Raw genomic sequence first — 17,752 nt, 5'->3', positions numbered from 1 at the left:
TCAGGGCAATTTAAAACCATAACACATAAAAATAATAATAAACTTTGATTATGAGCATGTCGTCATGTCATGGTTTTACTTTTCCTGACTGCTGAGATCAAGTAGTCCTTCCTTAGGAAGAAGGAAACTGGTCTATATCCAATAGAGAATTGTCCAGAATCTGATTCTGTGGTAAGGAGAACAGAGAAAGGAGCCTTGGTCCTGGAAAGATTGTGAATTTGGAGGAAGAGCACTTGTTTTTGTTGTTGTTGAGATTGATTGTGAATAGACAACTGAATTTTGAAGAGGCTCTCAAAAATGTAGTTAAATACCAAGATAGATTGCCACCTTAGTGTTGCTAAGATATCCTTATTGTCAGAGGCTAGTGATTTTTTTTTTTTTAAACTAAGGTCAGATCTTTGAAGCCCCTTGGAGATGGTACTGTGGTGGTAGAGACAGTTGTTAGCCTTCCAGCTCCCCTCCTCTGCTTCAGCTGGGCAACATGGTTCAGCCCCATTGTATGTTCTGCATATTGGCCTTCCTGACTTCAACTTAGGAAATGACTTAGTGGAAGAATACAGAGCTATCCACACCTGTCTTGGGAAAAATCATCATTATTTATTGTTTAATTTTGTCTAACTGCTCTGTTTGTTCTGATGCTAAGACAGACATTAAGTCTCTTTTTAATGTAAAGGATTTATTTCCTAGTCAATCCTTATCTAATTAAAAGCAAAAGATGAGATCCCTGTTTCCCAAACATAGGAAAAACAAAACTAGTTATAACCTAACATGTTCCCTATTGATAGGTTGTATGAGTTCTTGAAGCATCAGAAAATGGCTTATAGCATTAGAGAGTCCTCGATTCCGTCTCAGATTTCTAGACCCCACTTCTCACCATGCTAATTATGAGTATAAAGTGAGCTAAAGGACATTCTTGTTGTGGGTGAGTGCTTTTAAGACCTGGGACTTCCACAGGCATTGTATTCAAAAAATGGCATTCTCAAGCATAAATTCAAGAGCACTCAACAAAGCTAGAACACAGAATGAGCTTTACCTACCTGAGAACTCTTAAGAAACTAGTGGAATATTTTACAAATGCATTAAGAAAACTGAGTAACATTTTAAACATTCTAATTAAAAGGGAAGGCAAAGCAATATTCAATAGAAATAAGACAACATATGTTACAATGTTATCTCCACATCATAATTGAAGATTTAATTAAATTATAATTAATGAAGATACAGAAATTTAAGTGTTCAACAGAATGAATTACTCATATGAGTAAGTTTGTTTTAAATGTCTCCTGTATCACTCCAAGTAGAGACTAAAATTTGAGAATCATAGTAGTTATTTTACCAGATTCCTGGGGGAGATAAATCCTAGGTGCATAATAAGGATATATGGAGTGACCTGGGAACTATGGAGCCCATGTCTGTGATTCCTGAAGCAGTTCAGTAAAAAGCATTTCGTAATGCCTGGAGGATTACGAAGTGTTAGAGAGTTACAATGTGAATCCATTGCCAAAAAATAAAAATCCAGACAAACCTACTTTCCTTTTTTATTTTTTCACTGGAAAATAGACCTTGGAATCCATTTAAAAGTCATTATAAATATTAGATTAATAGATTCCAAAGGTAATTATAATAAACCAATAGAGAGTTGCCAGTTTTCACAGTGGATTTAGAATTCAGAAAACCTACACATTTGCTAATGGAATAATTTTAATTAGTAAAATAATAGTAAAGCCCACCAATAACAGATGAAAAGTTGAAAGGTAATTTTTTAAATGAGCAAACCACAAATTGAAAATAAGACAATAATAAATTCATAGAAAAAGAGAGAAATGCAGTTAAGAATTTATTCGAGCTACTGCGATTTCATCTGTAAACACGTGATAGTTGTTGAATTCAAGAGTTAACACGTGCCCTGCCGGGCATGGCTCAGTGGTTAAGCATCGACCTGGGACCCAGGCGATCAGGGTTCGATTCCTGGTCAGGGCACATGCCAGGTTGCGGGCTGCAGCCGATCAATGACTCTCTCATCATTGATGTTTCTATCTCTCTCTCTCCCTCCCCCTTCCTCTCTCTGAAATCAATAAAGATATATTTAAAAATAAAAAAACACGTGCAGTAGAAATACACAAGTTTTGTGTGAACTCAGAATTTATGGTGAGAGCTCAAAATAGTAAAACTAATAGGAAATGCAAGAGGAAAGAGTAAGGCCAACAATGTACAGATGCACCTTAATTTTTTATACTAAGATTAGTGATCATATGATCAATTAGTGTTCATTTATTAATTACCTGTGTTCATAGAGGAACAAAAAGATCATTTAAAAACACTATGAAAGAATATGCTGTAATAGTGAAAAAAGTAGATCCTGTAATGCTACTGAATTGGGATGGTTTAAACAACCATTTGAAGAGATTGTCATTACAAAGGGGGAAAATGTGAGGTTTACTTGCTCATGTAGAATATTATGTCAGTGGTCTCCCAAACTGGCTGATTTCCGAGCCCTTTACAATTTTTGAGCTGTAGGAATTGAGCTCCATATCTTTCCTGCCAGAGCCTTCATGTTCTAATTCCTACCTGATAGTATCAGTACCAGTTTACCTTTTTTTAATAGATGAGTAGAAAGAGAGCTAGCTCTTGTGTTTCAAAAGATAAATGTTCCACACTTTGGGTGGTTATGTGAATGCTTTGTTACACTGCTGGATCCACCAGTCCTCTCTTAGAAGATTCTGGCTTTAAGATCAACCTTTCAAGTATCATGACACCTTCTTGTTTTTGAGGGACCGGTGATCCAGAGCAGGAGTCACACAGGTACTACAATAAGTAATTACAAGACAATTGTAAGCATCCAGAAGGCAAAGATTTGCCTCTTTTCAATATTATAGCCCAGCCTCTAACAATGTCTGACACTCAGTAGATGATCAGCAAATACTTGTTGAATGAATACCTATAACATAAATAATAAACATCTTTTCTGTTGGCTATAGAAAGAGCCAAAAACAAGGGGGGAATATGACTCCTTTGTGGAATGATTGAAACAGTTTCTAAAATTACATAGAATTAGCCTTAAAAAGAACAAAGAGTTAAGATCAGCTATCATTTATTTAGCATCCTTCTCAATGCTGGTTGGATGCAGACATAAGTAAGATACAATCTTTACCATCCAGAAGGCCGTAGTTTTGTAGTGGAAACAGGTAAGCAAATACTGTGATTACAATCATATGAAAAGTTCAGAAATCAAGATGGATTATCAGCACATTCTTCGCATAAAGGAGAAAGTAATCAGCTTTCATGGAGCTAATTCTTGAAAGCTGATTGGTGGTCACCAGAGAGAATACTGGAAAGGATATGTAGTTTAGACAGTGGGACATGCCCATCCTCTATTTATAAGTAAAAATTTCTAGAATAATTCATTTCAGTGATTCCTCTCCCTTAATACTAAGTGAAATTTCATTTTTTAATGGCTATGCTTAATTTGTTGACCTCTTAATGAGCATTCTGTATATACACAAATATGTATGTGTGTATTAAATTTCTTAAAGCAGTGATTTTTAAAAACAAAACAAAGCAGTAAAAGCTGTAGTTAAACCACGTTTAATCTCAGGCTAAGACCCAGTTTTCTTTTCAATGGGGGAATAACTCTTGGATTCTACCCCAATTTAGTGTGTCTTGTTGGATAGTAATGACAGTAGCCTGTACTTATTAGTGCTAGAAAGGACCCCATCTAGACCTGGGGAAAGACAAGGGAAATGACATAGTAAAGTTACCATGTGGCTCCATCAAATTCTCCACACCCTTCCCCTGCTGGCTCACAGCAGACACACTAGAATCAGGACGAAATTGAGTACAGAATTAAGTGGGCCAATTTTCAAAAATATTCCTGTTATTAAGGGATGCAAAGTGAAGGTATACTTCATTAGAGCGCTCAATTTCATGGGTATCTAACATATAGTTATATGGTACCTGCCTGTGCCATTCTGAAATTTGTGTAATTTTGAGTTTCCAGACTCTGTTTCTGCATGTTCTATCCCCAAAATAGCATGGGAAGCATGAAGCAACATGGTATGTGAGAGAACTGCAAGTAATTAGATGTGCCTAGAATGTAGGTTTGTTGGGAAAAGGCAGGCTGAAGGAACCAGGTGGTGGAGGGCTTCTGTGCCATGCTAAGATGTTTGGACTTTGTCCGCTGTGGATCTGTTAGGCATTAGCATCAGGAGAACGATGTCAGATTAGAGTGCTTGAAAAATCACTGTTAGTAGCAGCATAGAAAAGAGCCTGAAAGGGTGAGAAATTAAAGCCAGGAAGACAAGTTAGGAGAGAAACTGAAAAGAACGATCCAGCTAAAGATGATAGGATGAAGGCCTGTGCTCTCCCTGTGGTAGGGATGAAATCAAAAGGTAATTTTTGAGTGACGGCCATGTGCCAGGTACTGTCCTAGGTTCTGGAGGTACATCTGTGAACAAGGTGGACTTTGCGCACTAGTGGGAGGGGTGCAGGGGTAATAAAATGACTCCGTGTTCTTCAATTTGAGTTGACTAGGCAGTAATGATTAAATGGGAGTTAGTGTGGGGGAAAGAGTTTCCATGTGTTGAATATAAAATGTGTTATATCCAGTATGCATTTGGACATACAGGTCTAGAGTTACGGAGTGAAGTTTTGGCTCTTTTCAGAGATCCTGTTTATGTTTGTTTTTAGTCATAATAATTAGTTTTATGATAACATCAGTCAGGACTTTCAGTTGAATAGAACCCTCTCTGGCTTGTGTAAGCAGAAAAGGAACTTATTAAAAGCTTTTGGTTGTCAACTTATGGAATCTCTAGCAAGGCCAGAGAGCCGATTCTGAGTCGGTATCTAGGAACAGTGCCCACTGCCACTGCTGGGTCCACCACAGATCTCCCCACCATACCATTGCCACCCCTCATGCGGGTGCTTGTAGACCCTCGGCGGCTGGCCTGCCCTCTGGCTGCAGAGTATGAGCAGGTTGTTGTTCTGACTTCTGGGAAAATGCCAAAATAAGGAGGGTTTGAAAGACAGCGCAAAGCTATAAATAGCCAACAAAAATATTTTTGCCTCTAACTTATTTATTCTCTGAATGAAAAAATCATTTAATTCCACAAGTGTGTATACTTTTACAGTGCTCTACAACGTATTTTCGTGTAATGTTATAATGAAGGCATGTGTCTTCCTTAAAACAAAACTAGCATTGTTCACATTAAAATGAAAAGCCTTGATTTATTAATTTGCTAATGAACTTGCTTTTAATTGTTGTTCACTGGCCAGACAGTACCAAGACTTATGAATGGATTTCAATCCAGAAGGTTGTTGATAACTAAGTTACTGGAAAATGTGAATGCATCTTCCTACTGAAACTAGGTTATTATGTATGATTCAGTTTTATATTTTAAAATGTGTGTCACATTCCACTGGAAGCTCCTGAGCACAAGCTACTTGGCATCTTCAGATGAGAAGCAAAGGGAATGGGACGGAGTCCTTGTGGGCACAGTGCCTGTAGTTACATTGTAGACATTGAATAAAAGTTGGGGAAGTGTTTCCAGGAATAGATGGTTAGAGAAAGAGAGGGAAGGAGGAGGGAATAGTAAGACTTTCGAACAGGGAACTGCCCCAATTGTTCTAATAAAGCAGGTTGCAGTCAGTGACTTACTGTTTCAGAGGGATTAAGAAAAACATAGACACAGACAACAGTGTAGTGATAGCCAGAAGGAAAGAGGGGGTGAAGGTGAAGGTGGGCAAAGGGGGGGAAATGAGGGTGGAAAGAGACTGTGCCTGGGTCAGTGGGGGCACGACGCAGTGTGCAGATAATGTTTGATTGAGTGGTACACTTGAAACCTGCATGGTTTTGTGAGCCAATGTTACCCCAATAAATTCAATAAAATGCAAGTTAAAAAAATTTTTTAAAGCAGTTTACATTCAGTGACATTTCAAAATTGCATGTGTTTGTTGTCTGATCCCTGAATTCCAGAGTAGTGAACAGTTGAGAATCATTTAAAGTCAGTGATTCAGAAGGAAATAGTCTGTTCTGAATAACATATAGTGACCAGTATAACAGAATTGTAGGGTTAGTGTGAAGGCAGTTGGTCTGAATGTACAGGGCTTAGCAAAAGTAGTTTTACAGTCATGAGTATACGGAATAGAGTTTATTTTTGTATTATTAATTATTGTACTATTTTCCATACGAACAACTAAACCTACTTTTGCCCACCCCTGTATAGTCATCAAAACATACCATGGGACTTTTTGCTTATTTGTAATCATAGTATTAGCTTATTTTCATAATGATTTGTACCCTTTACCTAATGTAGAGTAAGGGAAAATGATACGAACTGAGGCTTTCCATTGCCTTCACTTAGGAATGCCTTATTGTTTTGATGACCAAAGAGGCCTTCTCAGCAGAAAAATGCTGTTTGCCTGATTGGTACACAATGAGGCTACTGGAATTTACTGGCCATGGTAGAGGAGAGTAAGTTGACTTGCTTGAGCAGAATAATAACTGATAATTTATATACCTGATCTTTCAGAACAATGAAGAACTAGGAAGTTTTCACAACTTGTGTAACAAAAACAACATATATCAAGCATCTGCTCTGTGTCAGGCAATACCCGACCTGAAGAAATGAGCAAAACAGATTCAGCCCTTGCCCAATTGGAGCAATTCACATGAATTATATTCTGTGATATATAATTTCAAGAATAAAAAATCTTGTAAAGTTTATGTAGGTTTCAAACTTAGGAGATAGTAAGTAGACTTTCATGATATTCCCAAGAAACGTGATGTATTAAACATTTCTGGATGGCAGTTTGATTTATCATATATTTTAGTATTGACAAGAAATATGAACATCTTGATAGGAAGACAGTTGAATAAATAATATCAACCTCAGTTCTTAGAAAACTAATTTAGATAATAGAACTAAATGAGAAAGACTGATTCAAGAGAAACTGAAATTCAGTGTAGGGAGCCACTTTTAGAGTCATAAGAATGTGATAAAGTACCTTCAGGAGCAGGACAGATGTGCCCTTACTGGTATTTGACTAGAGTTTTCATCTTTTTCCATCTCATCACTCCCTTTGGAAATCCCTTAGGAGTGCATCAAATAAGGAATATCACTGGAGTGCTAAAGATTAGCATTAGCGGATTGATTCCATTCTTTGGGAGTTTGCTCCCTACTTGCAGCTAATTCCAAGGTCCTAGAATGTGCACTGTGGTGCCTCTGGTGAAGAAAAGGCAGATCACACACAACGCTAGAGTTGAGGGAGTTCTTACACAACCTAGAGCTTTTAACCAGCAGGAGTTCCATTAACCAGTTAATGACATGGGGAGATATCAAGGGGTTAACAGAAACTTAAAGTCTCAGAACTATAGCACTGAAAGGATTGTTTCTTTCCTCTGTTCCAAGTCCTTCATTTTACAGTGTTTCCTTAAGCCCAAAGCCACACACCTTTTCCTTAAATTTAATAAACACTCCAAAAATACTTTAATACGTGTTTTATTCTGATTTTAAAAATAAAGTACAGATGTTTAAAAAAATATATCATTTTAATTGTGCCCTACAGAAATAACAACTCTATTTTTACTTTTCTAGGCTTCTTTCTAAGCATGTTGTGTGTGTTAATGCAAAAATGGGGTCACAATCTGTTCTTCCATATAACACAGTGATGAGAGAAGTCCTGACTTTGGGATCAGACCATCCCTGGTTTGAATCCCAGCTCTTCAGTTATAACATAAGTCTTTGGCTAGTTACTTTACCTGTAAAAGAAAGGTAATGTACCTGTCCATAAGGTTGTTCTGAATAAGCTAAAGGAGGTAATATATGTGGAGTACTAGTATCAAGCATTTAGTAAATGCTTAATAATGTAGCTGCTTGTTCCTATGTTTCTACCACACTGTCCCTTTCCCCCCATGCTTTTCTGTATTGATGGGGCAGGGGGTCCAGAGGGGAGCAGAGAGTCATAGACATGTTTTTAAATTGGTATTCTCTAAACCAAGAAAAACACATAGCTAAAATTTTCTCCTGGCTTATAAAACCTTATATTTTTGATATAAAGATTTATGATTTAGCCCGGCCGGGCGTGGCTCAGCGGTTGAGCATCGACCTAGGATCAGGCAATCGGGGTTCGATTCCTGGTCAGAGCACATGCCCGGGTTGTGGGCTCGATCAATGACTCTCTCATCATTGATGTTTCTATCTCTCTCTCTCCCTCTCCTTTCCTCTCTCTGAAATCAATAAAGATATATAAAAAAAAGTTTTATGATTTAAATTTTATAAGTTAATATTCAGTTCAAACTGACCCCATTAACTTTTGTGTCTATGGTATCTAGGGCTTCTTTGGAAAATAAGCAAAATGAATGAAGTTCCTAACAGACTTTTTGGTTCTTTTTAATGTATATCTTGTTTTAATGTATTTGTAATTTGCATATTATTGCAAAAAGCAGCATAGTACATCATATAAGTACCATGATTATCATACGTAGTTCTGCTGTTTTATTTGTCTTATCCAAGGAGAATCTTATGTCATATAATTTGCCTTAATTGCCAAGTAGACATACAGTTTTGTCTCAAATTAATGGGGAGGGTTAAATAATTAACTTAGAAGAGTAATTTTAAATTTTGTTTGAGGTTTTTAGACTTCAGGTAATTAAATGTGAAAATTTTATGACAAAGGAAGTAAATGTTCTTTTTTTTCTTCTCCTTTTTCTTTAGCTCAACTGAAAAGTCGTTTCCTTGGAGATCAGCAGGTATGAGTTTTTATCATATAACAAATATGTATTATATTTGCACGCACACAAAAAGTAATTTTATAGCCTGCTTTCTGAATTTACTTCCTCTTGGTAAAATAAGCCAAGCAAGCAAAGCCTTTAATAGTGACAGTATTGAGCTATTTTGCTTTGAAGTAGTAGTTTTTGATATGCTTAATTTTTAAAAAATAATTGAATAGATTTGTGTATGTCAACGGTAAAGAAAGTTAAGGCATTGGACATCCACACTGTTAATATCAAACCAATATCTGAGAATTTTATATCACAAGGAAACACGGGAGATTCCCTCGCAAAGGTTATTCTATAATCTGGGAAAGTTGGCTAATCATTTATATAAGTCAAGGTCTTTTCTTTCTGTGTTTTTCATACTCAAAAGAGTTACCTGAAATGTTCATTTTCTTTATGTAGAATATATGATAGCTTCTAATGTAGTCTGGAAACCTCTTTTTATTTTTTATTTTTACCCTAAATTCACCTCATATAAAGGATGAATTAAGAAGAGCATCTGCCACTTTCACAAATGTTTGATGTCTTACTCAGCCTTCATCCATTGGATGTTTGTTGAGCAGCCACATCATGGACCTGTACACATTGCTGGTCAGACAGACAGTGATGGGCATAACACACATGTCCCCTCACCTCCCATGGGCCTTACAATGTAAAGGATGTTGCCAACAATGTATAAATGCTAGAATAGTCTTTGATATCTAAATACTTTGGCAATTTTTAAACAAGGCTCAAATTGAGTAAAACTCAGATCACCAAATGCCTGGTGTCTGCATTTACCTGAACCAGGTGCCAGGAATCTTGTGTTACTTATAGTGCATACAAGACACTCTGCTTTTAAAAAGGAGCTATTCCCACGAACTGTTGTGTTGCTTCAAACCCTCAATTAGGCAGAGACATGTGAAAAGCTACTTAATGAGACTTACAAAGAGCAATTTAATACAGGGCATACCATGAAGTTATGTGTGGTTAATTGCCAAATGTTATGTTGGAAACATTGTTATAAATGTACAACCTGCTTCTAAGATAGCTTTGCAGTAAAGATGGGTCTGGAACCTAGGGCTTGACAGGTAGGGGGCAGTGTCATTAGGTAGCAGCAGAGACAACAGAAATGTCATGCGGGAACATTTAAAACCGGTTTGGGAGATGGTAAGATGGCAAAGGCTAGACAGCCACAATGGGTCAAACTATAGAGACCTGCAAACATCAGAGACTTTGAACTCTCCTCCTGCAGGTTTTGGGGAGCCACTGAAATTCCTTTGAGCAATAAGTCACTTGACTTAAACATTCCTCAGGAGAAATAGCAGAACTATGAACTGTTAAAAGGGGACTGGAAAATTTTAAAGAAAAATGCTAAGCACACCGTAGTGCATTTGTTACTTGGCTTTGGCAAAACTTTACCATTTAATATAAAATTATTCTGTAAGTTCATCTTTAGTACTGCATCACTAATTTATTCCAGAACTATTTCTTGAGAACCTTTAATAGTTGCCTAGCACATGGTTGTCCATGTTTAAAACAAATATCCTTTCCTCTTCAGTGCTTCAGGTCTAGTGAAGGTATATAACTATATACACTTAAAATTTGGGGCTAGGGAGGTGCTATAAAGAAAAACTATAAGTATACACAATGTTTGGGGGTTTCTACTTTTTCACTCTCATAACATTGTGGCAAACATCCCTGTATATAAAATTATATCTGCACCTTTGATTTACCTTAAGCTAGATCTTTAAGAAGAAAATTATTTAATGTATGTGGGAAAAAATTTTTTTAAATATATCTTTATTGATTTCAGAGAAGGAAGGGAGAAGGAGAGGGAGAGAGAGAGAGAAACATCAATGATGAGAGAGTCATTGATCGGCTGCCTCCTGCATGCCCCCTACTGGAGATTGAGCCCGCAACCCGGGCATGTGCCCTGACCAGGAATCGAACCACAATCTCCTGGATCCTAGGCCGACACTCAACCACTGCGCCACGTCCAGCCAGGCTGTGTGGAAAATTTTTAAGGCTCTTAATATATGCAACCAAGTTGCTTTCCTGAAAAGATTGTATTAACTCTCCCTCCTTTGAGGAATATGAGGTTGATCCTCTCAAATTCTCTCATTAGTGTCACCATTTTTATTTCTAACTACAAAATATTACAGTACGTCTGTATTGCCCCTTTCTGTTAGAGGGTTAGTGTTAGATAGGTAAGAGTTCTTTGTAGCCCAAGGATAACAGCTATATCATGAGGGTCGGTGGGAAAACTGAGCCCATGCCAGGTAGTTGAATATGAAGGATTTGGTACAGGGAAATTATAAAGTATGGGTTGGAAGGTTTGGGAGAATTAAACAGCATAGTGAAGCACCCAAGAGATTAATCATACCAGGAAGCTGCTACCATTTCTTAGATTGCAGAGGCAAAAGGCTAGATGGTTTTGGAGATGGGGTAGGGGGAGTTTTCCAGCATTAGCTGGAACCACAAAGGAGATACAGACTTACCAAAAATGCTGCCTAAAGTAGAGTTACAGATATGCCCTGGCTTTTCTGTGTGATCATCCTCCTGACCCACATCAGTCTGCCATGTCTGAATTGAGCTGAGGTGGCAAGTGGAGATTTTTAACTGCCAAAAAACCCAGGGAGGCACAGTGCATAATCGTGCTGGTTACATATAGAGGGAATGATCTTAGATTATGAAGACACATGATAGACAGTGAAATATCTGGGTACTTGGCATTCTTTCTACCTCTTCTCCCCTTTAGTACATTTACTCAGCTTCAGTCACGGACCATCATCTTCACAGTTTATTAATGCATCAAATATAGATCAATGAAATATGTTATATACGTAAATATATATATGTATATGTGTGTGTATATAGACATACCTACAAATAGCTTCCCAAGTACTGTAGTGTTTGGGAAACACCGCTCCAGTAATTCATCTGTCCTCATCACAGCTATACTCATAATTCATACCTAATAACTGTGCTTCATGACTTTTGTCAGAGTTTACTCTTGCCCAAACTCATATTCAGACCAGGAGGTATTACATTTACTTCGACTTTTTTCTTTTGGCGGGGAGGGGGAACTGTATTAACCTTCAAACACAGCAATCACAACAGATATTTATTTCACTTTCTATCATTTCACTTTCTATTGTTATTACTTGTTATTATTGGGGGGGGGTTAAATTTGCCTAATTTCTGCCATGGCAATAAGCTATAATAAGGGTAGAAAATTGAAATTTGATTATATGAATAAAAGAGTAAAATCTGATTTGTTTCATGTAACTTTTTCAAAATAGTTATAGATGCCCCTTTAGAAGTTTGATTGTAAGTAAATAATGAGACAAAATGACAGTTTTGCTGCTACTTTCATTGTAAAGCTTAACTCTTGACTTCGCATTACCAGTTTGCACACAGAGATACTGAATATAATATGAAAATCATCTCGTTTTTAAATTTGGCAGTACTACTCAGAACGAGGCAGGGTGGCTTAAATATATATATATATATATATATATATATATATATATATATAAAAGAAGTTAAAAGATCTTCAGTCTACTTTGTCTTTGGCTAGGTCTTAACCAAAAAAGCCATCTTTTTTCAATTTTCTTGGTTTCCTAAGTAAAAGACTACATGAAAGGACTGAGGATTGAAGGGTTTTTTTGTTCCTAATATTTCTTTAATATTTTACACGTTTACTTGTGAACAGTTCAGTTTTTCTACCTTTTTTATTAAAAATTTGACTTGAAAAGCTTAGCACTTTGAAAGCTTTTCAGCAGTAAGGTGAGTTGTTAACAGGGCAAGGGTTTGATCCCTCACTGCCTGGGAGAGCTCCCTGCCTTCTCAGGTGTTTTCAGGATGTTACGTTCTGTTGAAAAGCCAAAACTGAGACCAGCTGCTGAATTTTGTTTTTAAACAGCTAACTTCCTGCAGAGTCATTTTCTAAGAGCTCAGGATGCCCAGGCAGAAAAAATTTTCATGTCTTTCTGATTCAGTTCAGCAGAATCAGATTACTTGTTTTTTCTGGTTGGTTGGTTGGTTGGTTGGTTGGTTGGTTGGTTGGTTGGTTGGTTGGTTGGTTGGTTGGTTGGTTGTTTTTAACCTGCACTAGGATACTAAGCTGTTTGACAGTAAAAAGTCAAAGCTTTTTAAGTTTGGATGCTCAAAGAGATAGCTTCCCAAATCGTAGGGAAGAACTGTCCATTTTGCAGAACATTTTCTTTTCCCAGGCTGGTTGGGAAGGAGAGTTAAGAAGAAGCTTCCCGAGAAGTAATAAAGTTGTTTTGATCTATTTATGCTCTTGTTACCTTGCCTTCCTGGGGCCTCTATTCTGTATTTTCTAGCTTATCAGCCTTGTATATGTACTCTATAAAAACATAAATGCACATCATTTTGTCTTTTTTTTAATTTATCTTTATTGTTGGAAGTATTACAGTTGTCCCCTGTTTTTCCCCATTTATCCCCTCCACCCTGCACCCCCTCCCCCAGGCCTTCACCACACTATGGTCTGTGTCCATGGGTTATTCATATATCCATGTAAGTTCTTAGGTTAACCTCTCCCCACCCACCCCTACCTTCCCTCTGAGATTCATCTGTTCCATGCTTCTATGTCTCCGGATCTATTTTGTTCATCAGTTTATTTTGTTCATTAGATCCTACATATGAATAATATCATGTGACACTTGTCTTTCTCTGACTGGCTTATTTCACTTAGCAAAATACTCTCCCAATCCCACTTTGCTGTCTCAAAGGATAAAGGATCCTTCGTTCTTACAGCTGCATAGTATTCCATTGAGTAAATGTCTAAGAAGATGCTTGATATGATTTCAGTCTTGAATTTGTGGACTTGTTTTGTGTCCTCACATGTGGTATATCTTTGAGAATGTCCCATGTGCACTTGAAAAGAATGTAGATTCTACAGCTTTGGGGTGAAATGTTCTATAAATGTCAGTTAAATCTACCTGATCTAGTGTGTCATTTAGAGTCACTGTTTCCTTCTTGATTTTTTGTCTGGAAGATCTACCCAGTAAAGTCAGTTGTGTGTTAGAGTCCTCTACTATGACTGTGTTGCTGTCAATCTCTCCCTTAAAGTCCTCCAGAAGTTTTTGTGGGTTTTTTTCCAGCCTGTGTGAGTCTTTTGTTCTAAGGTGGGTCACTTGTAGACAGCATATATTTGGGTCATGCTATCTTATCCATTCAGCTACCCCATGTCTATTAATTAGAGCATTTAATCCATTTACATTTAAGGTTATTATTGATAGGTACTTATTTATTGCCATTTTATTTCTTCATGCCTATGTTTCTCTCTCTCTATTTCTACTTCTTATTACAGCAGTCCCTTTAATATTTCTTGCAATGTTGGTTTGGTGGTGATAAACTCTGTTAGCCTTTTTTTGTGTGGGAAGCTCTTTATTTCACCATCTGTTTTGAATGATAGCCTTGCTGGATAGAGTATTCTTGGTTTCAGATCCTTGCTTTTCATTACATTGAATACTTCATGCCATTCCCTCTGGCCTGTAGAGTTTCTGATGAGAAATCAGCTGACAACTTTATGGGAGCTCCTTTATAGGTAACAGCTTGCTTTTCTCTTGCTGCCATTAAGATTTTTTCTTTGTCTTGAATTTGTGACATTTTAATTATGATGTGTCTGGGTGTGGGCCTCTTTGGGTTCTTCTTGCTTGGGACTCTGTGCCTCCTGAGCTTGTGTGACTTTTTCCTTCACCAGTTAGGGAAGTTTTCTGCCATTATTTCTTCAAACAGGTTCTCTAACCCTTGCCTACTTTCTACACCTTCTGGTACTCCTATGATGCCAGTATTGCTACAATTCATGTTGTCCAACAGCTCCCTCAAACTGTCCTCCTGTTTTTTGTTTTTTCTTTTTGGTTCTCTGATTGATTTTTTTTCTACTCTGTCTTCTAACTGGCTGACCTGATCCTCAGCATCCCCTAATCTGCTGTTTATTCTTTCCAATGTGCACTTTATTTCTATTATGTCATTCTTAATTTCCTTCATAGTTTCTATATCTTTTTTCATGCTGTTAGCATTCTTATGATCAGTATTCTGAAGTCTGTATCTGATATATTGCTTATCTCCATTTCATTTAGCTCTTCTTCCAGAGAATTCTCTTGTTCTTTCACTTGGGGCTTGTTTTTTTGTGTCCCCATTTTGGCTGCCTGTTTGGTTTTTTTCTATGTATTAGGTAGATCTTCTAGGACTCCCAGTCTTTTGGGTGGTCTCTGGTGCAGGCCAATATCAGATGCTGTTTCTGACTGGCTTGGAGAGCCCTGTTTGAGGCTTTCCAGAATCCACAGTTTGTAGCTTCCTCTGCTGAGGCTGGGTGTGTTTGGACAGGACCAAGATGTGCACCGAGGTCTGCTTTTCCAAGCCTTGTGTCCAGAAGCAAATCAGGCAGACTCAAAGTACCCAGAGGCTGATTGTTATTCACAGTCTCTTAATGAGCCTCAAGCTATAGAAACTCTATAGGGTGGGACGAGAGTTTTTCTAACAGGGTAGGGCAGTTGCTTCCCCCCAGACAAAAACTGCCTGGACAGTAAATTTCTGCCTGAGAAAGATGTTCTCTGAGGTATGGGGAAATGACTCAGCACAGGAGTTCAGACTGGTGCCCTTTAAGCTCTTTCTCAAGAGCCCACAACCCTGGATTCTTCTCACACCACTCTAATCTACTCTGCCCTCTCTCTTCTGGAGCCCAAGGTGAGTGACTAGACACAAAACGTTGTGTGTTGGCCCTTTAAGAGGGTGCCTACATTTCCAGCTGTCTCTCCCTTGCAGACAGAAACCCCACTGCTTTTCACAGCCAGATGTTATATGGGCACCTTTCTCAGTTCTGGTGCTTTGTACTGGGGAGCCCAGCTTGGGGTTTAGATCCAGAGTTCTCAGTGGGAACCCCCTACAGCTGAGATATCCCTCCAGAACTTTAGCTGCTGCCTGTGGGAGCCCTGCCAGCCCTCTCACATTTCGTACTTCCTACCAGTCTCTATGCGGTCTCCACTTTAGGTCCTTGGTTATAAGGGTTCTCTCCAGCCAGTCTTCAGTTGATTATTCAGGATGGTTTTTCTATAGTTTAGTTATAATTCCAGTTTGGTCCTTGGAGAGTGTCAGTTTAGCTTCCACTTAACCTGCCGCTATCTTGGAATCCCCTTTTGTCTTCTATGAAGAGAAAGCTTGTCACTTTTTGCTTTGACTTTGTCTTTTTCTTAGCCTTGATTTTTTTTTTTTTTTAATAACCGCATTTTTGTTTCTTTTTAATGTATATTTTGCTAAAAAGGGGTGAAGAGGGAATGTTATCTCTGTGTTCCTTTCTCCTCATTATTAGTCTGTCATTTTTCCATGTTCATATCTTCATATCTCTTAACAGTTTATTTATTTGTACAGTCTCTTATGTTCCACCAAAGTTTGAGATAGCTTTTAAGAACACATTTAATAAAAATGAAAGGTAAACACCAGAATCACAGAAAATACATATTAGAATAATAGGTCTTGAAGAAAATGAGAATGCAAATATATGCACATATAGTTATACTTATTCATGATGGAAAACATTGTGCAGAATATCTTTTAAAGAAAAAACCTTGGACTTAACTCTCTTTAAGAAAAAGTACACCAATTTAGTCATAAAAATAACCGTACACAGTGTATGCTACCCACCAGGAAGATGCTGTTGAAGCCATAAATTGAATCTTTTTGTCAAAGTTGTTATTGGTTGTTGCTTAAATCCTCCAGCCACATCCTGTAAAGTGAATTTTGCCACAAATCACAACTTCACAGTTTTTCTGTTCCAGGGGGAACAGATCAGTAGAGCCTAGAAGGTTGCCAGCTTTGAGGAGAGGGAAGCAGCATCAGCCTGAGAACCTGCCCCTCCTCCCCTCCCCTCCCCTCCCCTCCCCTCCCCTCCCCTCCCCTCCCCTCCCCTCCCCTCATAGATTAGGAGGAGGAGCAGCCTACAGAGCTAGAGCCACTGTTTGTTCCCACCAGGCCAGAGTCAGGCTCACTTTCACTTGATAGAAAGTGTTCAGGAAATAGTTGCAGGAGCAGAAATTAATATAATTCAAGTAAGTGATTGGGAATTACTACTCATAGGTAGGAAATTAAAGAAATCAAAAGATGGGAGTATCTAATAAAGCAATGAGTTATCAAACGACACGGGAACGTAAAAATGGGGAAATTTCTGGTTAACCCAGAAGGCATTCAAGGATCAATAGACTTAGTGGATCTTTCACAATATGTAATGCATAGGAGAGAAAATATTAATTCCATGCGATTGGGATATTTGATGTTTCACAATAGATCATGAAAGGGAAGGAAAAATTGCTATTGTAGTAAAATAGCAATTTTAAGCTGATAAGATTATTTAATTTCACTGTGCCACATCTGTTTATTGTAGAATATGTATTGAAGTACCATAATTTTAATATACTGTCCATTTAAATCATGATTTTGTGGAACATACTGACAATAGTTAATATATACTAGCACTATATAGGGGATAGTTTTTGTATTTTGTTTATATATTTAAATTTTGTTTCTAAAATATGTGGACACAAGTTTCTTCCACTAGGGTGAGTTTAGGAAATAATAATACTAAAGATAAGTGATAAATGAGAGACTAGCTCTAAGTCAATTTATTTTTATTTTTCTCCCCATTTGGAACAAGTAATTTACAACTCAAGAAAGTATCAGCACATCATAAGACTCCAACTTAAATGGGACACTTTATGCCTCAGTGGAAATGTACTGAATTTATAAAGTAGCTACAGTAGGAAGTTATACATTTTTATAAATAGACTGTTAGATTGGAAATCATGTATAAAGGACTATTATTTTATTGAGGATTTGGGATGGTTTTTATTATGGCTATAAATTGTACAGATGACAAAATTTTATCATATATTCCTTACTGTTTCTTTTCCGAATACCAGGAGGAATTTCTGTTAAAATCATCCTTAGAGTTCAAGTTTTTCCTACCTTCTATTT

At 37.5% G+C, this 17,752-nt stretch overlaps 1 protein-coding gene across 10 annotated transcripts in view; it reads left to right on the top strand.

Annotated features, from left to right (window-relative positions):
* The window catches only part of PKP4 (plakophilin 4), a 213,582-nt gene that overhangs the window by 133,331 nt on the left and 62,499 nt on the right, over positions 1–17,752 (top strand). For all 10 annotated transcript variants that reach the window (XM_087819836.1, XM_016209836.2, XM_016209098.2 and 7 more), the window contains one exon: positions 8,712–8,746. In XM_087819836.1, coding sequence (XP_087675962.1) covers positions 8,712–8,746 — 35 coding nt within the window. The remainder of the gene's footprint in view (positions 1–8,711; positions 8,747–17,752) is intronic.

The sequence above is a fragment of the Miniopterus natalensis genome, chromosome 8 (genome assembly GCF_054644295.1).
Source record: "Miniopterus natalensis isolate mMinNat1 chromosome 8, mMinNat1.hap1, whole genome shotgun sequence".
NCBI lineage: Eukaryota > Metazoa > Chordata > Mammalia > Chiroptera > Miniopteridae > Miniopterus > Miniopterus natalensis.
The sequence above is the reverse complement of the archived record's forward strand: the minus strand, read 5'-3'. Positions and strand labels throughout refer to the sequence as shown.